Source organism: Lissotriton helveticus, chromosome 8, assembly GCF_964261635.1.
Source record: "Lissotriton helveticus chromosome 8, aLisHel1.1, whole genome shotgun sequence".
Taxonomy (NCBI): domain Eukaryota; kingdom Metazoa; phylum Chordata; class Amphibia; order Caudata; family Salamandridae; genus Lissotriton; species Lissotriton helveticus.
This window is the reverse complement of record NC_136069.1, coordinates 1,216,769,083-1,216,787,595: the sequence shown is the minus strand read 5'-3', so window position 1 is coordinate 1,216,787,595 and position 18,513 is coordinate 1,216,769,083. Positions and strand designations below refer to the sequence as shown.

Here is an 18,513-nt window from a genome sequence, read left to right as displayed (position 1 = left end):
TCCATAGGATGATTAGACACGGCTACAGCCCGAATGGCTGAACGGAATTACAAGAAATGTGGCAAAATGGTAGAGTGTGATTCGCAGATCGCCATTCTGTTTAAATGGTGTAAATCCCTCCAGTAGTTGTTGAGAAAATCAAATGTGAAAAAATGTATATATCTATAAGCGCGCACCCGTGCGCGCACCGGGCGTGCGCGAGCGGAATTCTGATTTGCTGTTAGACGTCTGTGAACATCCGATTCGGTGGTAACCAGGAAGTGTTGGCCGCCATTTTGTCAGTGTGAGGCTGAAAAGAGGGTAAAAAAAAGTGAAGAACATGAAAAGGGGGCAGGGTAGAGAGTCCCTGACCCCCTAGGCTTTCTCAGGGGGTCTCTGAAGGACCCCGAAGGCCAAAATAAATTGTTATTATTTTTTTTTTTAATCGCGAGGTGCGCGCACGTTGCGCACATGAAGTGAGTCAAAAATAAAAGTGGAAAACGTGAAAAATGGGCAGGGTAGAGACTCCCTGACCCCCTAGTCCTTCTCAGGGGCTCAGGGGGGCAAAAACCCCAATTTTTTAAAAAAACAATCGCGAGGTGAGCGCTCGTTGAAAAAAATCACACAAAAAAAGGAAAATAACAAATTTGAGTGTTTATTGTTGATTAAATATGTAGACTATACTGTTCAACTTTAACCAAATCATAAAAATTAGCTGTGACATTGCATATTACTGGATAAAGTCAATCTATTACTGTGATGTTCAGCAAAGTGCCGAGCCACCGGGTACGAAGGATCTGCCTTGTCGATGGCTCAGAGGTGCTCTAATATCCTCAACTTCAATTGATTGATCGTGCTCCCAACAAAGCGCAAACCACACGGGCTGACCAAACAATAAACTGCAAAGGTGGTACTGCAAGTTATGAATTTCAATATCTTCATTGACCTTCCTGTGTCCTGTATCTCATAGTTCAGGACCCTTTTGCTTGCTGCACAGGCCTTACACCGGCCACAAGGGAAAAAACCACTCATTCCCTTCAAAGTTTTCACCTTAGCACTAGGTTTATCTAAGTGGCTATTTACCAGTGAATCTCTTAGTGACCTAGCCCTGCTGAAGGTCACCAGGGGATGCGGCGGCAAATCATCTTTCAGCACATTATCCGTGAGGAGTATGTGCCTGTTCTTCCTCATCATAGCTTTTATTCGATTGGCTCCCGATGAATATGGGGTCACCATCCTAAATTTGCCTTCCTTACTGAATCCTTGCTCATCATTTTTTTCCTTAGAAGTACTGCTCTCGGGATTTTCCTCACTTTGCTTAATGTATTCTGCAGATTTACTTCATCGTACCCTCTGAGGCTAAACCGTGCCAGGCAGTCAGAGGCAGCCGCCTCAAAATCCTGGTCCCGCGAGCTATTCCTACGGAGTCTTAACAGTTCCCCATAGGGAATACTTCTGACTAACTGGGGTGGGTGGCTGCTGCTGGCAAATAGGGTAGAATTGCCAGCAGTTTCCTTTCTGTATAATGATGTATGGATCTGGCCGCTGTCAATGAACACCCTCAGGTCCATATAGTCCACTGCCACCGGACTAATGGAACCTGATAGGTGTAGGTTGTACTCATTGTCATTCAAGATCTCAATATATTTCACTGCCGTATTCATTGCCCCTTGCCACACAATGAATAGGTCATCTATGTAGCGGTACCAATATACAGCCTTGCCACTCTCCTTTCCCACATTACAGCTCCTGGGCACCTGCTCCTCCCACCAGCCTATGAACAAGTTCGCATAGCTGGGGGCAAAGCAGGTGCCCATCGACTTCCCAGATACCTGTCTGAACATTTGATCTTCAAATAAGAATATGTTGTGTGTTAAGCAGAATTCTAAGAATTCAAGAACCATCATGTTATGTTGCGCATAGCGCAATTGTCGCCCGTCCAGATAATATTTGACCGCATTTAAGCCATGTTTATGGTCTATATTTGTGTACAGACTGGTGATGTCCATCACCATCAACAAATAATCTGCATTCCAAGTTATACCCATAATCCTGCTTAAAAAGTCCTTAGTGTCCTGGATATATGAATCAAGTTTGATCACAAACGGGAACAAAATACTATCTACGAATCTGGACATGTTCTCCGTAAGTCCGTTAATCGAAGAAACAATGAGTCGACCCGGAGGGCATGTACTGTCTTTGTGCAGTTTTGGGAGGTGATAAAAAGTAGGGGTTATCGGATTGTTACTTTGCAAGAAGAGGTGTTCATCCCTGCCTAGCATTGCGAGATCGTACCATTTCCGTATTAAGTCATCATACTCCTCAATGCTTTTGTTGTACGTCTCACTGTTGGTAGCCATATAGTATTTATCATCAGACAGCTGTCTGATCGCTTCCTGTCGATAATAGTCTCTACTCAGCAGGACTACATTACCCCCCTTGTCGGACGGTTTCACTACGATGGTACTGTCATTCGCAAGATTGTGTAATGCCTTCTTTTGCGCCTCTGTGATGTTCTGAACATTGGGGTTAGTAGCCTTTCTATATTTCACCAGATCCCTGGTCATTGCTTAAGTGAAGACATCAATTGCATCCCAAGGAGATTGTGGGATGAAGACAGATAGCGGCTTAAAATGGCTTTCCTCCCTTTCTTGCTCCACTCCCTGCAACAAAGCTCGCTGTGCCATGTCCGTATTCATACCCCGATCGGGGTCTTGTTCCGTTCTTAGATCTTCCATAACCTCCAACCCAGGCAGATCCCTACCGCTCAGCGCATCCGTTGCTGTAAGTCTCGCCCCTCGTTTGGTTGTCTCCTTTGTATGTGGTCTCAATTTAAAGTATTTATGGAGCTTAAGCTTTCTTGTAAAATGGAAAAGGTCGATCCTTGTCTGTGTATATTCCAGATTCGTGCTGGGACAGAATGTTAAGCCCAGACTTAAAAGTTCTATTTCTGTTTCGGTCAGTTTTCTGTTTGTGAGATTCACCAGATTAGTCACATCCCCTTCCTCCTGACTCATTGCTTCTTTTTGTTGCGGCTCGTCCAGCTCCGGGCTTTTCCTCTCCCTCTTCCTTTTGCAGCCGCCCCCTGCTCGTCTGGTCCACCTTTTTCTTCGCTCTCCGGAGGTGTGTTTTTCCCACCTCTTAGCCATAATAATATATATTTATATTAACCAGCGACTCAGCTACTTCAAAATCCCCCTCCATGGCTCCATAGAAGGAATCACGCAGCTCAACAGACACCAGATAGATTTCTTATTTAAAATGTTCACGACAGTGCATCCCAACAGGGACATAACTAATGGCGGCAACATTGGTCTTATGGGACCCAACATGATAATGGTCTGGCAGAGTGTTCAAAAGGAGCAACCCCGTTCTACAAGTCTTTTCAGCAGGATAGAGTGATTCACTGCATCAAAAGCCACTGAGAGGTTCACTAAAATCAGAGCGACTGGGGAATTATGGTTCATGCTTTAACGCAGATCTTGGTAGGCTGCGACGATTGTGAACACAGTGCTTCAACCCAACCAAAAGCCAAGATGTCTTCTACGAAATTAGTCAGTTAAAAAAAAAAAATGGCTATTCCCGGCACCTTGGTCAGTCAGGGGAGCTGGGAAATTGTACGAATGTTTGATAGACTTTTTGGATCCAACAAAGGTATTTTTGTTGCGGGGTTACACTGGAATACTTTAAGCTTACTGGTACAAGGCCTGAGGTGTGAGAAGCATTCAGGATGGCTCTGGGCAGAGCAGGAGCTAAGAGCAGGGCATTTTTAAAAAACCTTGGTTGTAGCATAGCAACAGGTGAGGCTGAACGTTTGCTATTCCACGCTAATGTAGGAAAGTCCCCCTCTCTAAGGGAGAAAACTAGGATAAAAAACAAGCATGTGCTGGACAGCAAATGGAAAGAGGGAAGCCATTAAATGTTGTATTGGGGTCTGGTAAAGCAGAACCTTTATTTTTATAGAAATCTGAAATTGAATTGCACTTGGTCTCTGAGCACAAAGGATCTGACATTCTCGGTGTGCTACACAGATCTCTATTGGCAGCAAACATTGCTGATGCCATTTTGGGAACAGAAGGTTTTTTTATCTGAATAATATGCAGGTTTCACCTTCCTGATTGCCGATTTGTATTTACAATTCAGCCTTATCTACTGGAGAGTCCGGTCATAATTATGGTCCCAGCAGAGCTCAAACAAACACAGAAGGACATACTTATGACTTTTATGGCACAGAGCAGTTCAGCAAGTCACCTTGATGGGTTGTCCTGTGTCACAGGGAAGGGGCAGGAATGCGCCGTATTTGTCCAAAGTGGCACATTCTTGTCCTTTTTCCCTTGCACTGGCACCGTTTTGACAGCCTAGCACCAGCGTAGTCACCCTTGCACCATGATGCAAAGGTGCTTGTGAAGTATGCAGGATTGTTTTATGCAAGGAATGGGCACCTGCCTGCACAAAAATAATCAGCTGAGTCTTCTTGCTCTTATTATGTGTGCTGCACAGTGCAGCACACAAGAAACAAGAAGATATAAAATTATTTTCCTTGTTATGCCTTCCGTGTAGAGGCATATCTTTGTGGCGCATTCCCAGGTTTACGAAGTCTTGTAAATCTAAGAATATGTTAAAAACCATGGGAATTGCGTGGGAACACCCACGCAAACATCCATGGACCGCCTACACAGGGCAGAATAATGCAACGCAGCAATTTGTTTTGCGTTTCGTTACTCCATATTTTTGGAACCCCTCATAGCCACGCAAAGTGGCTTTGCATGGTTTCAAATATATATGTTATTGTTTGCGTTGCTCTTGCAACACTTTTCATGGTGCAAGAGTGGCGTAAACTGGGTCCTAAATATGGCTAAAAGTCTTAAAGCTCTGTAAGCTCACCGAAGAACCAGTTGATCGAGGTATGAGGCTGTCTATAGAGAAACTTCCTTATAAGAGTAATCTGATCCACAACTCGCCCCAGTTGCCTGAGACAATCGTTCAACAGACAGAATGTTCATATCCTGAACCGTGGGATTGTTTGGGAAAGTCATATGGAGAGAAGTGTCCTCCGCACTAATATTCTTTCAGTTTCGATATTCCGCTGAGTAAGTAGAGTCAGTGATTACCTTAGGGAATTTCAGGGAGTAACAAGCAAAAGGAACGTGATTATGCCATGTCACTGGAAAAGGACAGAACACTAACAGAGAGATGAGTTTGAACAACACATGTCAAGTTTATGGCCTTTGACGTGCGTAAAGAGAGGGGCGCACATAGTCAGATCAAACAATGAAAAAGATCTGAACATTTTACAAACCTTGGGACACAAGAGTTGTCAGACTGAATGTTGACGCCATCCAACCTTGGTGCGTGTACATTTGAATTAGCATGGGACAGTCCTATTTCTAATAAATCATATGCCTCTGAGTTTCTCACAGTGGTCTATAGACTAGTACAAATGATCACTGAGAACTAGAAATAATGTTTAATCTAATAGAAAAACTTCAGGAGCCGGGGAAGTAAGAGTCCAATATGATACGTTTCAAATCATTCTTTACTAACATAGCCAGGCCTTTATGTATAGTAACTGAGTCTGTTTGTGTTATTTAGTTATGAAAAAAGTTCCTAAGTAAGATCTAAAAAAAGGGCAGTATGTAACAGCATCAACCACAAAAGTATGTGCTACAAAAATAGTGTAGCCGAAGTATTGACAACAAAAAAAGTTTTGCAAAGGAAAATATATTTAGCTGAATACAGATTTAGGGTTTGATTTAGATGTTGGCGGAATGGGTACTCCGTTGCGACGGAGTACCCTTTTCCACCAACCTGAAAGGCTGCCCACCTGATTTACAAATGGGCCGACCTTCAGTATGTAGAAGGCAAAAGCTATTCTGTCTCCACTGCCTACCCAACCTTCCGACGGCCCGACAGTAAAAGCAGTTGCAGATTTGACCAATTGTCTGCCCACCCAATTTAGAGTGCAAACCTTCACCTAAAACATGGCCTTATGTAAAAGTGAAACCTTTTTAATGACCTCCCACGCCATGGGAGAATACTATGGACACTTCAAGCTACCCTTTTTAGGTCTCGGACTATTTCCATTCCGCAGGAATGGAATAGGACGAGTCTATAGCAGTGAAAGCAAGAGTTTCACCATGAGCCCAAAAAAGAGGTTTTTCACGAGTGCATGTGCTCTCGTGCACGAGCTTGCCCGAGCCTTCTTCCTGCCTTGAAGGCAATCTGCTTCTCCGCCCCCTGCTGTTCCCTCCCACTCGCTCGCACATCAAAGGCTGCTAAGTACATGACAGAATTCACAAGACTGACTGGAAAGGCTGGAAGCAGCAGACATTCTTAAGTGAAAATTAGTGACCATCACGCTTGACTTTCCATGTACCAGCGTTGGATTCTTGCACTGCCGGCCGGTGTGAGTGTGTTGAGGTTTCACATACTTTACTCTCCTTAATTATCCCTCCATTAACGCGCACAAATGTATGTGTTCATCCCATCTTAGTGCCAAAGTCTGCCTTCGTGTACGTCTTTAGGGTGCGCTTGAATTCCACCAAGGCACTCTTTGTCAGCTGCCCTTTGCTTCATTTCTCAGCTGCCTCCTCTTCCCCCATTGCTTGTTTTAGGCTTACTCGAAGAGTGCTTTCAAATTAATTAATTTACGGCTAGGGCTAGGCAAACAATCAAAATCAGCAGCACACAAAAATATTTTTAAAAAACCACAGTGAAAGTCACTGAGCAGTTCGTTTTTTATCACTGAGCGCATTGTTTTAGAGCAAATAAAGGCACAAACAGCGACTGAAAGGTTGAGCACAGTATTTTCGCCAGCTGTAAAGTAAGAGATAGCCAGTGCTTAATTTGAGGCGGTGATTCCATGTGGGGCCATCGGCACTCACTTTGGGGACCGGTACTTATATTTCCTCATCAGACTTAAAGCGCCACTCTTGGCCTCCTCTTTTTAAGCACTTAAAGTTTTCCAGGTTTGAGTTTATACGGAAACCACTTTATCAAGACGCATTTAATTAAAAAATGTGTTGTTTTGCAAAGTACCCCCTTTGATGCGGGCTAAAAAGTGTCATAAATTGTGAGTAGGGGCCCAAAAGGACCGTGGCCCCATAAAGTAAAAGTAGTTCCCTGCCACTCCATGACTTATTTTTAGGTCTCGGATCACACACAGTTCAAGTGTGACGGGCGCGCTCTCCGTTTGGCAGCCTGCGGCCACTGACAGCAAAAAAGTGCTTTGATCTATATCACTCTCCTCTCCCACTCCCTCCTCCCACTTGCTCCTGCTGAGCCTCACAAAGTGTTTGCATCTCAGCCACAGACTTCCTGGCTCGCACGCATTACGCTAAAAAACCTTTTACGTTCACACAGAGCCTTTCCAATGCAATTTCAAAGGTTTCCTATTGCGCTGTCACACAAACACTGCGCTGCCTCACACACAAACTGCACTGGGAGGCACACACTGCACTGCCTCACACACGCACTGCGCTGTTACAAACTGCACTGAGACACACACTGCACTTCCTCACACACACACTGCGTTGCATCTCACACACACTGCCCTGCATCACCCACACACTGCCCTGCATCACCCACACACTGCGCTGCCTCACACACAAACACTGCGCTGCCTCACAGACATACACTGCGCTGCCTCACACACACTACGCTGCCTCACACACACACTACGCTGCCTCACACAAATACACACACTGCGCTGCCTCAGACACACACTGCGCTGCCTCAGACACACACACTGCGCTGCCTCACACACACACACTGCGCTGCCTCACACACACACACTGCGCTGCCTCACACACACACTGCGCTGCCTCACACACACACTGCGCTGTTACACACACACAGCAATGTCTCACACTACGCAGTCACACACTGCTGTGTGTCACTCACACTGTCCTATCACACACAAACTGCACTGTGAGACACACACTACACTGCCTCACACACACTGCGCTGCCTCACACACACACTGCGCTGCCTCACACACACTGCGCTGCCTCACACACACTGCGCCTTGCCCCACACACACTGCGCTGCCGCACACACACAGACACTGTGCTGCCTCACACACACTGCGCTGCCTCACATACACTGCGCTGCCTCACACGCACTGTGCTGCCTCACACACACACTGCGCTGTCTCACACACACACTGCGCTGCCTCACACACACACTGCGTTGCATCTCACACACACTGCCCTGCATCACCCACACACTGCCCTGCATCACCCACACACTGCGCTGCCTCACACACACACACTGCGCTGCCTCACACACACACTGCGCTGCCTCACACACACTACGCTGCCTCACACACACACTACGCTGCCTCACGCACATACACACACTGCGGTGCCTCAGACACACACACTGCGCTGTCTCAGACACACACACTGCGCTGCCTCAGACACACACACTGTGCTGCCTCACACACACACACTGCGCCGCCTCACACACACACACTGCGCTGCCTCACACACACACACTGCGCTGCCTCACACACACACACTGTGCTGCCTCACACACACACACTGCGCTGCCTCACACACACTGCGCTGCCTCACACACACACTGCGCTGCCTCACACACACACTGCGCTGCCTCACACACACACTGCGCTGCTTCACACACACAGCAATGTCTCACATACACAGCTATGTGTCACACACACGCACACACTGTGCTGCCTCACACACACACTGCGCTGCCTCACACACACACTGTGCTGCCTCACACACACACTGCGCTGTTACACACACTGCGCTGCCTCACACACACAGCAATGTCTCACATACACAGCAATGTCTCACACACACACACACACACACACACACACTGTGCTGCCTCACACACACACTGCGCTGCCTCACACACACACTGCGCTGCCTCACACACACACAGCAATGTCTCACACTACGCAGTCACACACTGCTGTGTCACTCACACTGTCCTATCACACACAAACTGCACTGTGAGACACACTGCGCTGCCTCACACACACTGCGCTGCCTCACACACACTGCGCTGCCTCACACACACTACGCTGCCTCACACACACTGCGCTGCCTCACACACACTGCGCTGCCTCACACACACTGCGCTGCCTCACACACACACTGCGCTGCCTCACACACACTGCGCTGCCTCGCATACACTGCGCTACCTCACACACACTGCGCTGCCTCACACACACTGCGCTGCCTCACACACAAACTGCGCTGCCTCACACACACTGCGCTGCCTCACACACACACTGCGCTGTCTCACACACACACTGCGCTGCCTCACACACACACTGCGCTGTCACACACACACTGCGCTGTCACACACACACTACGCTGTCACACACACACAGCAATGTCACACACACACACAGCAATGTATGTCTCACACTGCGCAGTCACACACTGCTGTGTACATACATATATACATACATCTGCATAACACTATAAATACAAATATACATGCATGCATACATATATGCAGACATATGCATCTTATGTACATAACGGTTTGAAAACCCATAACAGTCAGTGCCATACAATTACACGCCTCATACTTACACTCTACTCAATGCAACATAAATACACAACATATAATCACATACATTTCCACATAATTATATGCTACATAATTACAGTGATCTCAATGCAACATGCACTCCAAATACCACTCAGTACCACATAATTACAAACCACATATTTACTATACTGAATGCAACATACACTCCACACAATAACACTCAATGCAACATACTGATATAATACATAATTACACTGCCTCAATCCAACATACACTAAAAATAATACCACTCAGTGCCACATAATTACACACCTCATGTTTACACACAGCTCAATGCAAAATAAATACACTCCACATCATACCACACAGTGCCACATAATTATATGCTACATTATACCACTGCACTCAATGCGCAATGTACACCAAATAACACTCAGTGCCACATAATTAAACACCACATTATTATATACTACTAAATACAACACACACTCCACACAATACCACTCAGTGCAACATATTTATATGCTACATAATTACACTACACTCAACGCAACATAGACTCCAAATAATACCACTCAATGCCACATTATTACATGCCACATAATTACACTCTACTGAATCCAACACACACTCCACACAATACCCCCCAGTGCCACATAATTATATGCTACATAATTACACTTCAATCAATGCAACAGAAATGCACTCCACATATTAACACTCAGTGCCACATAATTACATACCACATGTTTACACTCTACTCAATAAAACTTAAATACACCCCTAATACCACTCAGTGCCACACACTTACAAGCCACATTAGTACACTCTACTCAATACAACATAAATACTACCACAAAAATACCACTCGGTACCGCAAAATTACACTCCACATATTTACACTCTACTCAATGCAACATACATGCACTCAACATAAAGCCACTCTGTACACATAATTACACATCACACATTTACTGTACTATAAAACATACATACGCTCCACATACCTGTCACATTTGCTAAAGTTTAAGCTATTGGCATTATAAATGCCTTTGCTATTAATTTATCTATTTTCTAAAACAACACATAAATAAAAAAAATTCGATTAACAATTCGAATAGCTCACACTGTCCTAATGCGAGACCTATTGCATTGCAAATGCTTGTTTTGTAAATATTTAATTGTAATTTTCAATGAAACCATACAACAAAGCAATAATAGATAAAAACATACATCTGCCCGCGTAGAAGACAGTCACAGGACATAAATAAACGAAGAAATGTATGTAAGCACATATGCAGAGTGAAACTGGTATGGTGAGACACATTATTAATGTTGAAGCAGTAATGAATCAGTGGCACAATAAAAAAAGGCAACCACGCTAATGCATGCCAGAGCTGTCACTCATGCTACGGTCAAACATGCAGAAGTCCTAGACCTGATCTCGAACCCCCAGATTGAAGTGACTGGAGTGCCGCCAGGCTGAACACAGCGCGTGCTCTCCAGAAGGTCCCTCTTCCACCATAATCCTCCCCTATGTACAGTGTTGGGCAGACTAACAGGGCCACATCTGCATTCTTCTTGCAACATCAGGGGCATGCTGATCAATCCCTGCGCAACATAGCATGAATGCGACAAGGAGTAAGGAACGCCCGGTGCACGAAATAATAAAAATGGATCAGTTTAAACCTAGCATTAGAAGATACCTTGAGGGTGTGGGCTAGGGACTTCTTTCAAGTGGAATCATTGAATGAGGGCTCGAGTTCTGCCAATTGAGATAAATCTACCTGTGCTCCTTTCAGTAGGGCTCTGTAAAGCAGTGTACCGGCCTTCGTCCTCCCCTTTATAAGGTAGAGATAGCGGAGGCATTAATGCTCCAGAGGCTCTGCGGATCCCAGCTCCCACCAGGCCCACACTTTACCCATCAGGGCCCCATGAAGTAGAAAGTGTCCAGCTGGGATAATATATGTCTCTCTCAGGTCCAGAAAAGGGTTGTCCTCGCCCCGTGAACAAGGCACCCATTATAGAGAGTCCTGCCTTGACCCATACATGCAAGTCACCCTAGCTCCCCGGAGGTTGCCAATACTGAGCAGTCAACAAGGGGAGTTCACAATTATAGGGGACCCTTGTATGTGTCCTCTGTAGCGTCCTCACCCTGATATGCCTCACTGTCCTAATTAATACATTTTAGCAGCTCACAACTGATGTGGTGGTTGGTTTTAACAATATACGGGTCAAAAAAGCCTGAGAAGGCAGTCCGTGCTTCCCATGGCCCAAAGCATCCAGATGAAATATTGCTACTGAGCTACCCACTACAACTGCGCAGCTAGGTGGTAAATCTCAAAGTTCTGGGCAGCCATTAACCCCTCATCCACTGATAGTTGCAATTTCCACAGGGCTACCCCACGTCTTGAAGATCCCCAGAATAGTGTAAGAAGAGTGCTGTCCAATTCCCTAAAGAACCCACCAGGGAGTTCCACCGGCAGAACCGCAAACGAATGGAGGAGTCGTGACAAAATCACCATTCTAGAGACAGCTATCCAGCTACTAACAGAGAGAGGACGGATAGTCCAAAATTAGGCTGAATGTCGCAGGGCAGAGATTGCCTTGCCAAAATAAACCTCGAAGAGCCTCTCTGCTTACCTATAGATGGCTATCCCAAATAACAAATGGTAGTCTCTTCAAGTTACCTGATGACTGCATGGCCATCCTAAGAGAGGTGGGACATTGTTCCAAGCTCTTAATATGCATTCAAGTGGAATAGGTTCTGCTCATGAAGTATCACTAAAAATAAGAGCTTAGAATGCTCCAGGAGAGATGGTTCGACTTTATTTTCTATATCTGGCAAAGTGTGTTTTCAGTTCATTTTTTATTAAAGTGCATTTGGTGCCATAGCACTCATTATTATAAGTCTCCTTCTCTGGAATATTCCTTAGCGATAGAAGTGATTAAGGATTTCGTGCAGGGTCTTAGGAAAGTGTTTCCTTCAGTTAAAAAAAATTCTCTGCAAGTTGATGGGTCTCTCTTTTGAACCAATGCAAAAGACTGATTTACAGCACCTATTTTGAAAGAAAGATTACTTTTTTATTGGCTACTACTTCAAGCCAGACAAGTAAGTGAGCTTCAGATTCTCTGTACTGATGAGCTGGGTATCATTAAGAACTAATTCCATACATTTGCTAAAACTTCTGTATGGTTTCGATCGATACTGTTGTGGATCAGGCTTCTTTGAAATCTATTTGGCAAATACTTACATTTCGGGCCTGATTGAGCTGTTAAGTTTGGGTTAGCTATCTCTATTCTACATTTCTGGACTATCCCAGAGAATCCTATGGTAAAGGAAGAGATGTTACCTAATTAAAAATCCTAGTTCTTCACCATGGGTATTCTCTATGAACTCGTAGACGCCTACCCTCCTCTTCACTTTTTGGGCCACAGATTTTGAAATGGATTTTACATTAATATATATCTTCCCTATGGCTCCCAAAAAGGAACTGCCCACTGAAATCATTCTCACCATGACTGGATAGGACAGACTTTCATGGTTCTCAAAGACGCAGAACAATTTTACACATAGTGAAATGTGTTTCATTAGTGAGCCATGCTCTACTTTTCTTTTTCACTGACTTCACTGTTTTTATATAAATATTGTTTGACTTGTATTTTGGATCATTGAATAAACAGCAAGAGTTTCCTTTTTCCTTTGTCTTTTTTTAATTTGGTTTATTGGTTGATTGAAAAACATAACAAGAAATTGTGGTATGGGATCTCACACTTAAGCGAAGATATGCTACCTTTTATTAATACCGAGGGTGAAGAACTCAGAGTACAAGTCAGCAACTTTGACTTGTCTTTCAAAGTTTTATCTCATTGTTATAAACAAGAAGTCTATTGTGTCCGTGTTGGAAACCCAAACATAATGCAACAGTGCATCTCCTTCTTGGTCTAAAACAAGGATCTCCTGCATATGTCCAGTTAGGCTGGATCCATGCATGATTTTCACGATAGCTGCTGACTGTGCAATAACTATGCAGATGTATTGCTTTTAAATTCATTTTACATGAACATTCTGAAAATGTGGTATCTAGTTGAATCTCCTGCACCAATGGTGGTCTTCCCTCATTAAAAAATTCTTAAATGTTTTGAGAGGTTCTGGAAAATTTGATTTTGAATTTGTTTTGGTATGTAGATGATTATGTACAGAAAAGAAATAAAAATCATACTGCCAATACAGGCTTTTTGTAGGATGCATGATTCCTCACCTGAAGATGTAATTGGCCTAATGCACTGCAGTAACAAAAACGTTTTTTTCCAGACTCTAATCAGAAAAAATTTACGATGCAACTTGAAAAATGTTACAAAGTATGAAGCAAAGGTAATAACCAGTACTCAATCTGTATCGATTATTCATGGACACAGGGATCAAGGTATGACATTCTCAGACTTCATTCATATTTAAGATGATTGTAAGACTAGGTAATGAGCATTTGAAATGTATTAATATTGCTATAATCGAAAATAGTACACTGCTAAATTCTGTTCCACATATGTATCTCAAAGTGAGAATTTGAGTCTGTTTGAAAAGACCAAAAAGATAACAATAACGCTTAAAAGCAGGAGTTTTTCTCTGTGTGCCTCTGCTCTTGTTTGTTTTTCCTGCTTGAGTCTACCTAGACCTGTATGCGAAGGAACATCAGTAGTGATGGACCTGTCCTAAATAGGGCAGGGATACCACCACTCAATCTCGGCAGTCCTGTGCCTGACGGGCTGTCTGGATAAAGGTCTCCATCAGTGGAGCTAGCTGCGCGCTAGGAAGTCGTAAACTAGGGGTTCCCCACCAATAAATGGATGGAATAACTGGATGTTTAGTTGGGTGAGAGCCCAGCCAATTTGTCTCTCCACAAGATCATAATGTATTGTATGAATCTATAACAAAACGGGGGGATACTAGATTTTATTTCAATGTGGGCGAAGACAGGTGGAATGATTTGGGCGACATGACTAGAAAAGATAGATAAGTACCAGGTAGTAGCTTAGTTCAGGTGGATAAGGTTAGCAAGAAATGAGAGATGGGGAAAGAAAACTGAAAAGTTATGACATTAAAGCACCAATAATTAATTGTGTTTTAAAGAAGTAAAGCAGAGAGACTTGGAAAACATGTATGTCTTATAGATAAAAGAAAACTAGACAACTTTTGCAAAATGTGATTCAAATGAGAAAAGGAAATTAGTACACAGGTTTAGTCTATGAAGAAACGTGACAAGAAAATAATGAAAAATGTTGTGTAAGACAAAGTGTGGCATACATTAAAAAAACATGCAGAGACCCATGCTTTTAAGAACACAGTAGTATTGATAACAAGGTTTAAGAATAATGATTTAATTTTAAATAGAGCTGTAATGGTTAAACATATAATATTATAAGTGTGAATTTGTGCATATAGACAGAAATCTCCATTGCCGATAGAGTAGAAAGAAGCATACAAAAAAACAGAGCTAAACAAAAATAGAGATATCATCAGCTATCAAGCAACAGTACAAAAATTAAACACACACAAGATGGCTTCTTTCGTACAACCTATATGAAGTCTAAACTAAAATGAAGAGAAAAGGCAATTACATTTCAGAAAAGATTAAAGTAATTGGTGGAAAGAAGCTAACTGAATGCGGATACAACAGGAAAAATGGAATGGAATGACCATGGCCCACCACAACATTGTCACAAACCAATGAATACTAGAGTGTGTATGTTTTTCTGCTGTCTCCTCTTTTTGTGTCACCCTGTCTGCCACCCTTACTACCAGGGAAACCCCTACCCTTGTGCGCTTATCCTACCCCTCTTTTGCTTTTTCACCCAAGCTTTCCCCCTCCTCCACATTGTGCTCTCTCTCATTCGTTTTTTCCCCCATATTCATCTCTCTCCCTGTTTACTCTCCCCTTTGTCTTGCTTCCACCCACTCAAGCCCCCCTACTGTTCCTTCTCCCTTTGCATGTTGCCTCCTATCCTCACTTTGCTTTGCGTATCCCCGCCTGTTTCTTTCACTCACTTTTGGTGTTACCCCCACCCAATTGCTTCTTTCTCCGCTGTGTTTCTTGCTTCCACCCGCAATCGCTTCATTTTATAGGTGCATGCATGCTTGGTGCACGCGCCTACAAAGTGACACGACCAGCTGCGTATACCTTTTTTTTCTTTTTTAATCTAGATTGGTCGGCTTGAGATTACCACTTATGGTCTTAGGTTTTACTGCTTGTAACAACCTCTTTTGCTGTGAGTGTAAAGATGTGAGCATGCACAGACACTGTAAGTATGCATGTCACAGAGCTTAATGGAGAGTGTAGAGAGTCTGTAATCATTTCAGTCACTCTGGCAAATATTGAGATTAGCTATTTTTCCTGTCTTGAGCAGATTTTTTGTAATTATGATAGGGTTATGTTGAGGCCACTGAACACTGTTGTAGGTAGACATCTCAGTGTGTTTAGCAGGCAGACATCTCAGTGTGTTTATCACTAATAGAACAGTGGAAACAACTCATCTCTCTTCCCAACTACTCCAGTTCACTTTTCTCCTTCATATGCCATTCGTTTGTGTCTGCAAATTCCTACCACAAACTATGTGCCTCAAATGAGCAAGGTCATGTATTAAAATGCATTTAATAACAACATGGCAAGAAAATCCCTAGGGGGTTGGACACCTTATGAGCACCTGTTATGGATAAGAATGTGGGTACCAAACTCGATAATGTCAGCACAGTGGCGGCTGAAACTCCATTTGACCTCAATGACCATTTAGAAATTTTACAGGACCTAAAAGTATTTGCAGCTTTACGAAGCAACGTCCAAGTAAACACGCCGCCACAGGGGAAGTTAATACGGTAATAGCAAGACCTGCCTGGGTCCGGAAGTTTGGGGACATGGTCAGAGAGAACATTGTGGACAAGAAAGAATTTGGGCCACCCTACAGATCACCTGTACCTGTCCTGGCTGTTGAAGGAACAAGGACTGTCCTTCTTCCGCACCTTGCCGGTTATTGAGACAAAATGTTTGTCTACATTGATCTGATTAAATCACACTATGTGGCTAATCCTAAACAGTAGGCCACGTGGGCTCCTGGGTAGCCATCACACTCATCTTGCTATTGTACAGGAAGTTCAGATGGAAGCATTAATAAGAACTCAAGACTCCATCCTCCAAAGAGAATCCGTGAACAGCAATGATGTGATGCTTCTTCCAGTTGAAACAACCACAACTGTACAGTCAACAAGTACAGAAATTTCAGTTGAAAAAATTGATGACGTCTATGTTAATGTGCCGCAGAATGAGTCATCCACCAGTTCCACAAAACCTGCTGAGCTGCCAAGAAAGACCGGATGGCGTCTCGCTACTTCGTGAATTATGATGACTTCTCATCAGATCCAAGTGCTGCCAACACCGCCCCTGCCTTTCAAGCTTCGAATTTTGGATTTCTATCTTTGGCTGAAAAAGACTTACTTTGTTGTTCCCTGGATACATCTATGGATTACAATTGAATTAATATTCCTGGTACTCTGGATGTGTATGGTAACTGTCTTGTTTCTACTTCTAAATGGACACTTTCTTCCAGAACGCTCTGCAGTACCACTTGTAAACTTGGTCCTGAAGCCACATGCATCATCACATCGTGAACTAAGAGACTTGTCCCTGGTGAACATTACAGCGGTTCCAGTTCCCAAAGGAATTGTATGGAACACAGTATAATATGATGTATATGGTTCTACTGAATTTTTGAAAATTCCAAATCTGTTTACAAATTTCTACAGATGACATCATCACCTCTCGTACTTTCTCTGATTATTGGGACATTGAAACTGTGCATTACTTGCTTTCCGATTTAGAGTAATCAGCTGCATTTTCCAATGATAAATTATATGATGGCACTAGTAATTTTTTAATTAAAAGGGGTGAGAGATGCACACCTTTATTGTTACATTTCATCCATGTTTACACCGATCCGTAACATTATCGATGTGCAAACTTGATCCGCGCTTCGTCCCATTGCGCTGCAAGTATACCAAGACACGGGGGAGCCAACTGAGGTTCCACCAAGCTGCACAGCCACAACGCTATATGATTCCAATGAGTTTAACACCAATATTTTCAACTATTATCCTTAATTTTCACCTTATATTTATCTTCCATGTTTATCTGTTTATTCAATTCACTTTATCCATATTAAGTGCTTAACGCTGATATTTCACAAAAGGCTCAGGAGCTAAAATAGGTTCAACACATCATTATTTTTTGATGGTGAAAAGCTCCTGGGAATAGGCTTGACAAACGTGTAGAGTCTCATTTTTAGGTTTATTGCAAACATTACTTTCGAGCACATTTGTAGGATTTTGGTGGTTTCGAGTGAAATTTATTTTTTACTTTTCAAAGATAAGTCAAATGAATGTGTTGAATGTGTTTGTATTTTTTAGTTTCCCCTGACGAAGGGAATTTTCCCCGAAATGCATTGGGTGGATGGTTTAAAATCATGACGTGTGGCACCTATTTTAGCTCCTGAGCCTTTTGTGAAACATCAGCGTTAAGCACTTAACATGGATAAAATGAATTGGATAAACAGATAAACATGGAAGACAAATATAAGGTGAAAATTAAGGATAATAGTTAAAAATATTGGCGTTTAACTCATTGGATTCATATAGCTTTGTGGCTGTGCAGCTTGGTGGAACCTCACTAGTAATTTTTGAAACATGTTCTGTTGCCAACATTATGGTGTCCATTTTTTACAAAAGCCAGTATACCACACGCTCCTTATAATCACACACAATGAGAACATTGCCCAACACCAACAAAAGGTAGTTCAAAGACATCTGCTCAAAAGTCTGCTTATTTTTCGGGGTTTGATACATCTGTCCCAGCCTAATATTATTATAGGCTAGCACCGACACCAGCTAAGAAAAATATGCTAACAAACACCAAGCTGTAATACTCTGCTTCTTTTATTTCCTGACTATACACG

At 43.2% G+C, this 18,513-nt stretch overlaps 1 protein-coding gene across 3 annotated transcripts in view; it reads left to right on the top strand.

Annotated features, from left to right (window-relative positions):
- LOC144773252 (ATP-binding cassette sub-family C member 5-like) overlaps positions 1-18,513 on the top strand; it is a 2,136,031-nt gene that overhangs the window by 1,380,657 nt on the left and 736,861 nt on the right. For all 3 annotated transcript variants that reach the window (XM_078658154.1, XM_078658153.1, XM_078658155.1), the window contains exon 16: positions 13,829-13,940. In XM_078658154.1, coding sequence (XP_078514280.1) covers positions 13,829-13,940 — 112 coding nt within the window. The remainder of the gene's footprint in view (positions 1-13,828; positions 13,941-18,513) is intronic.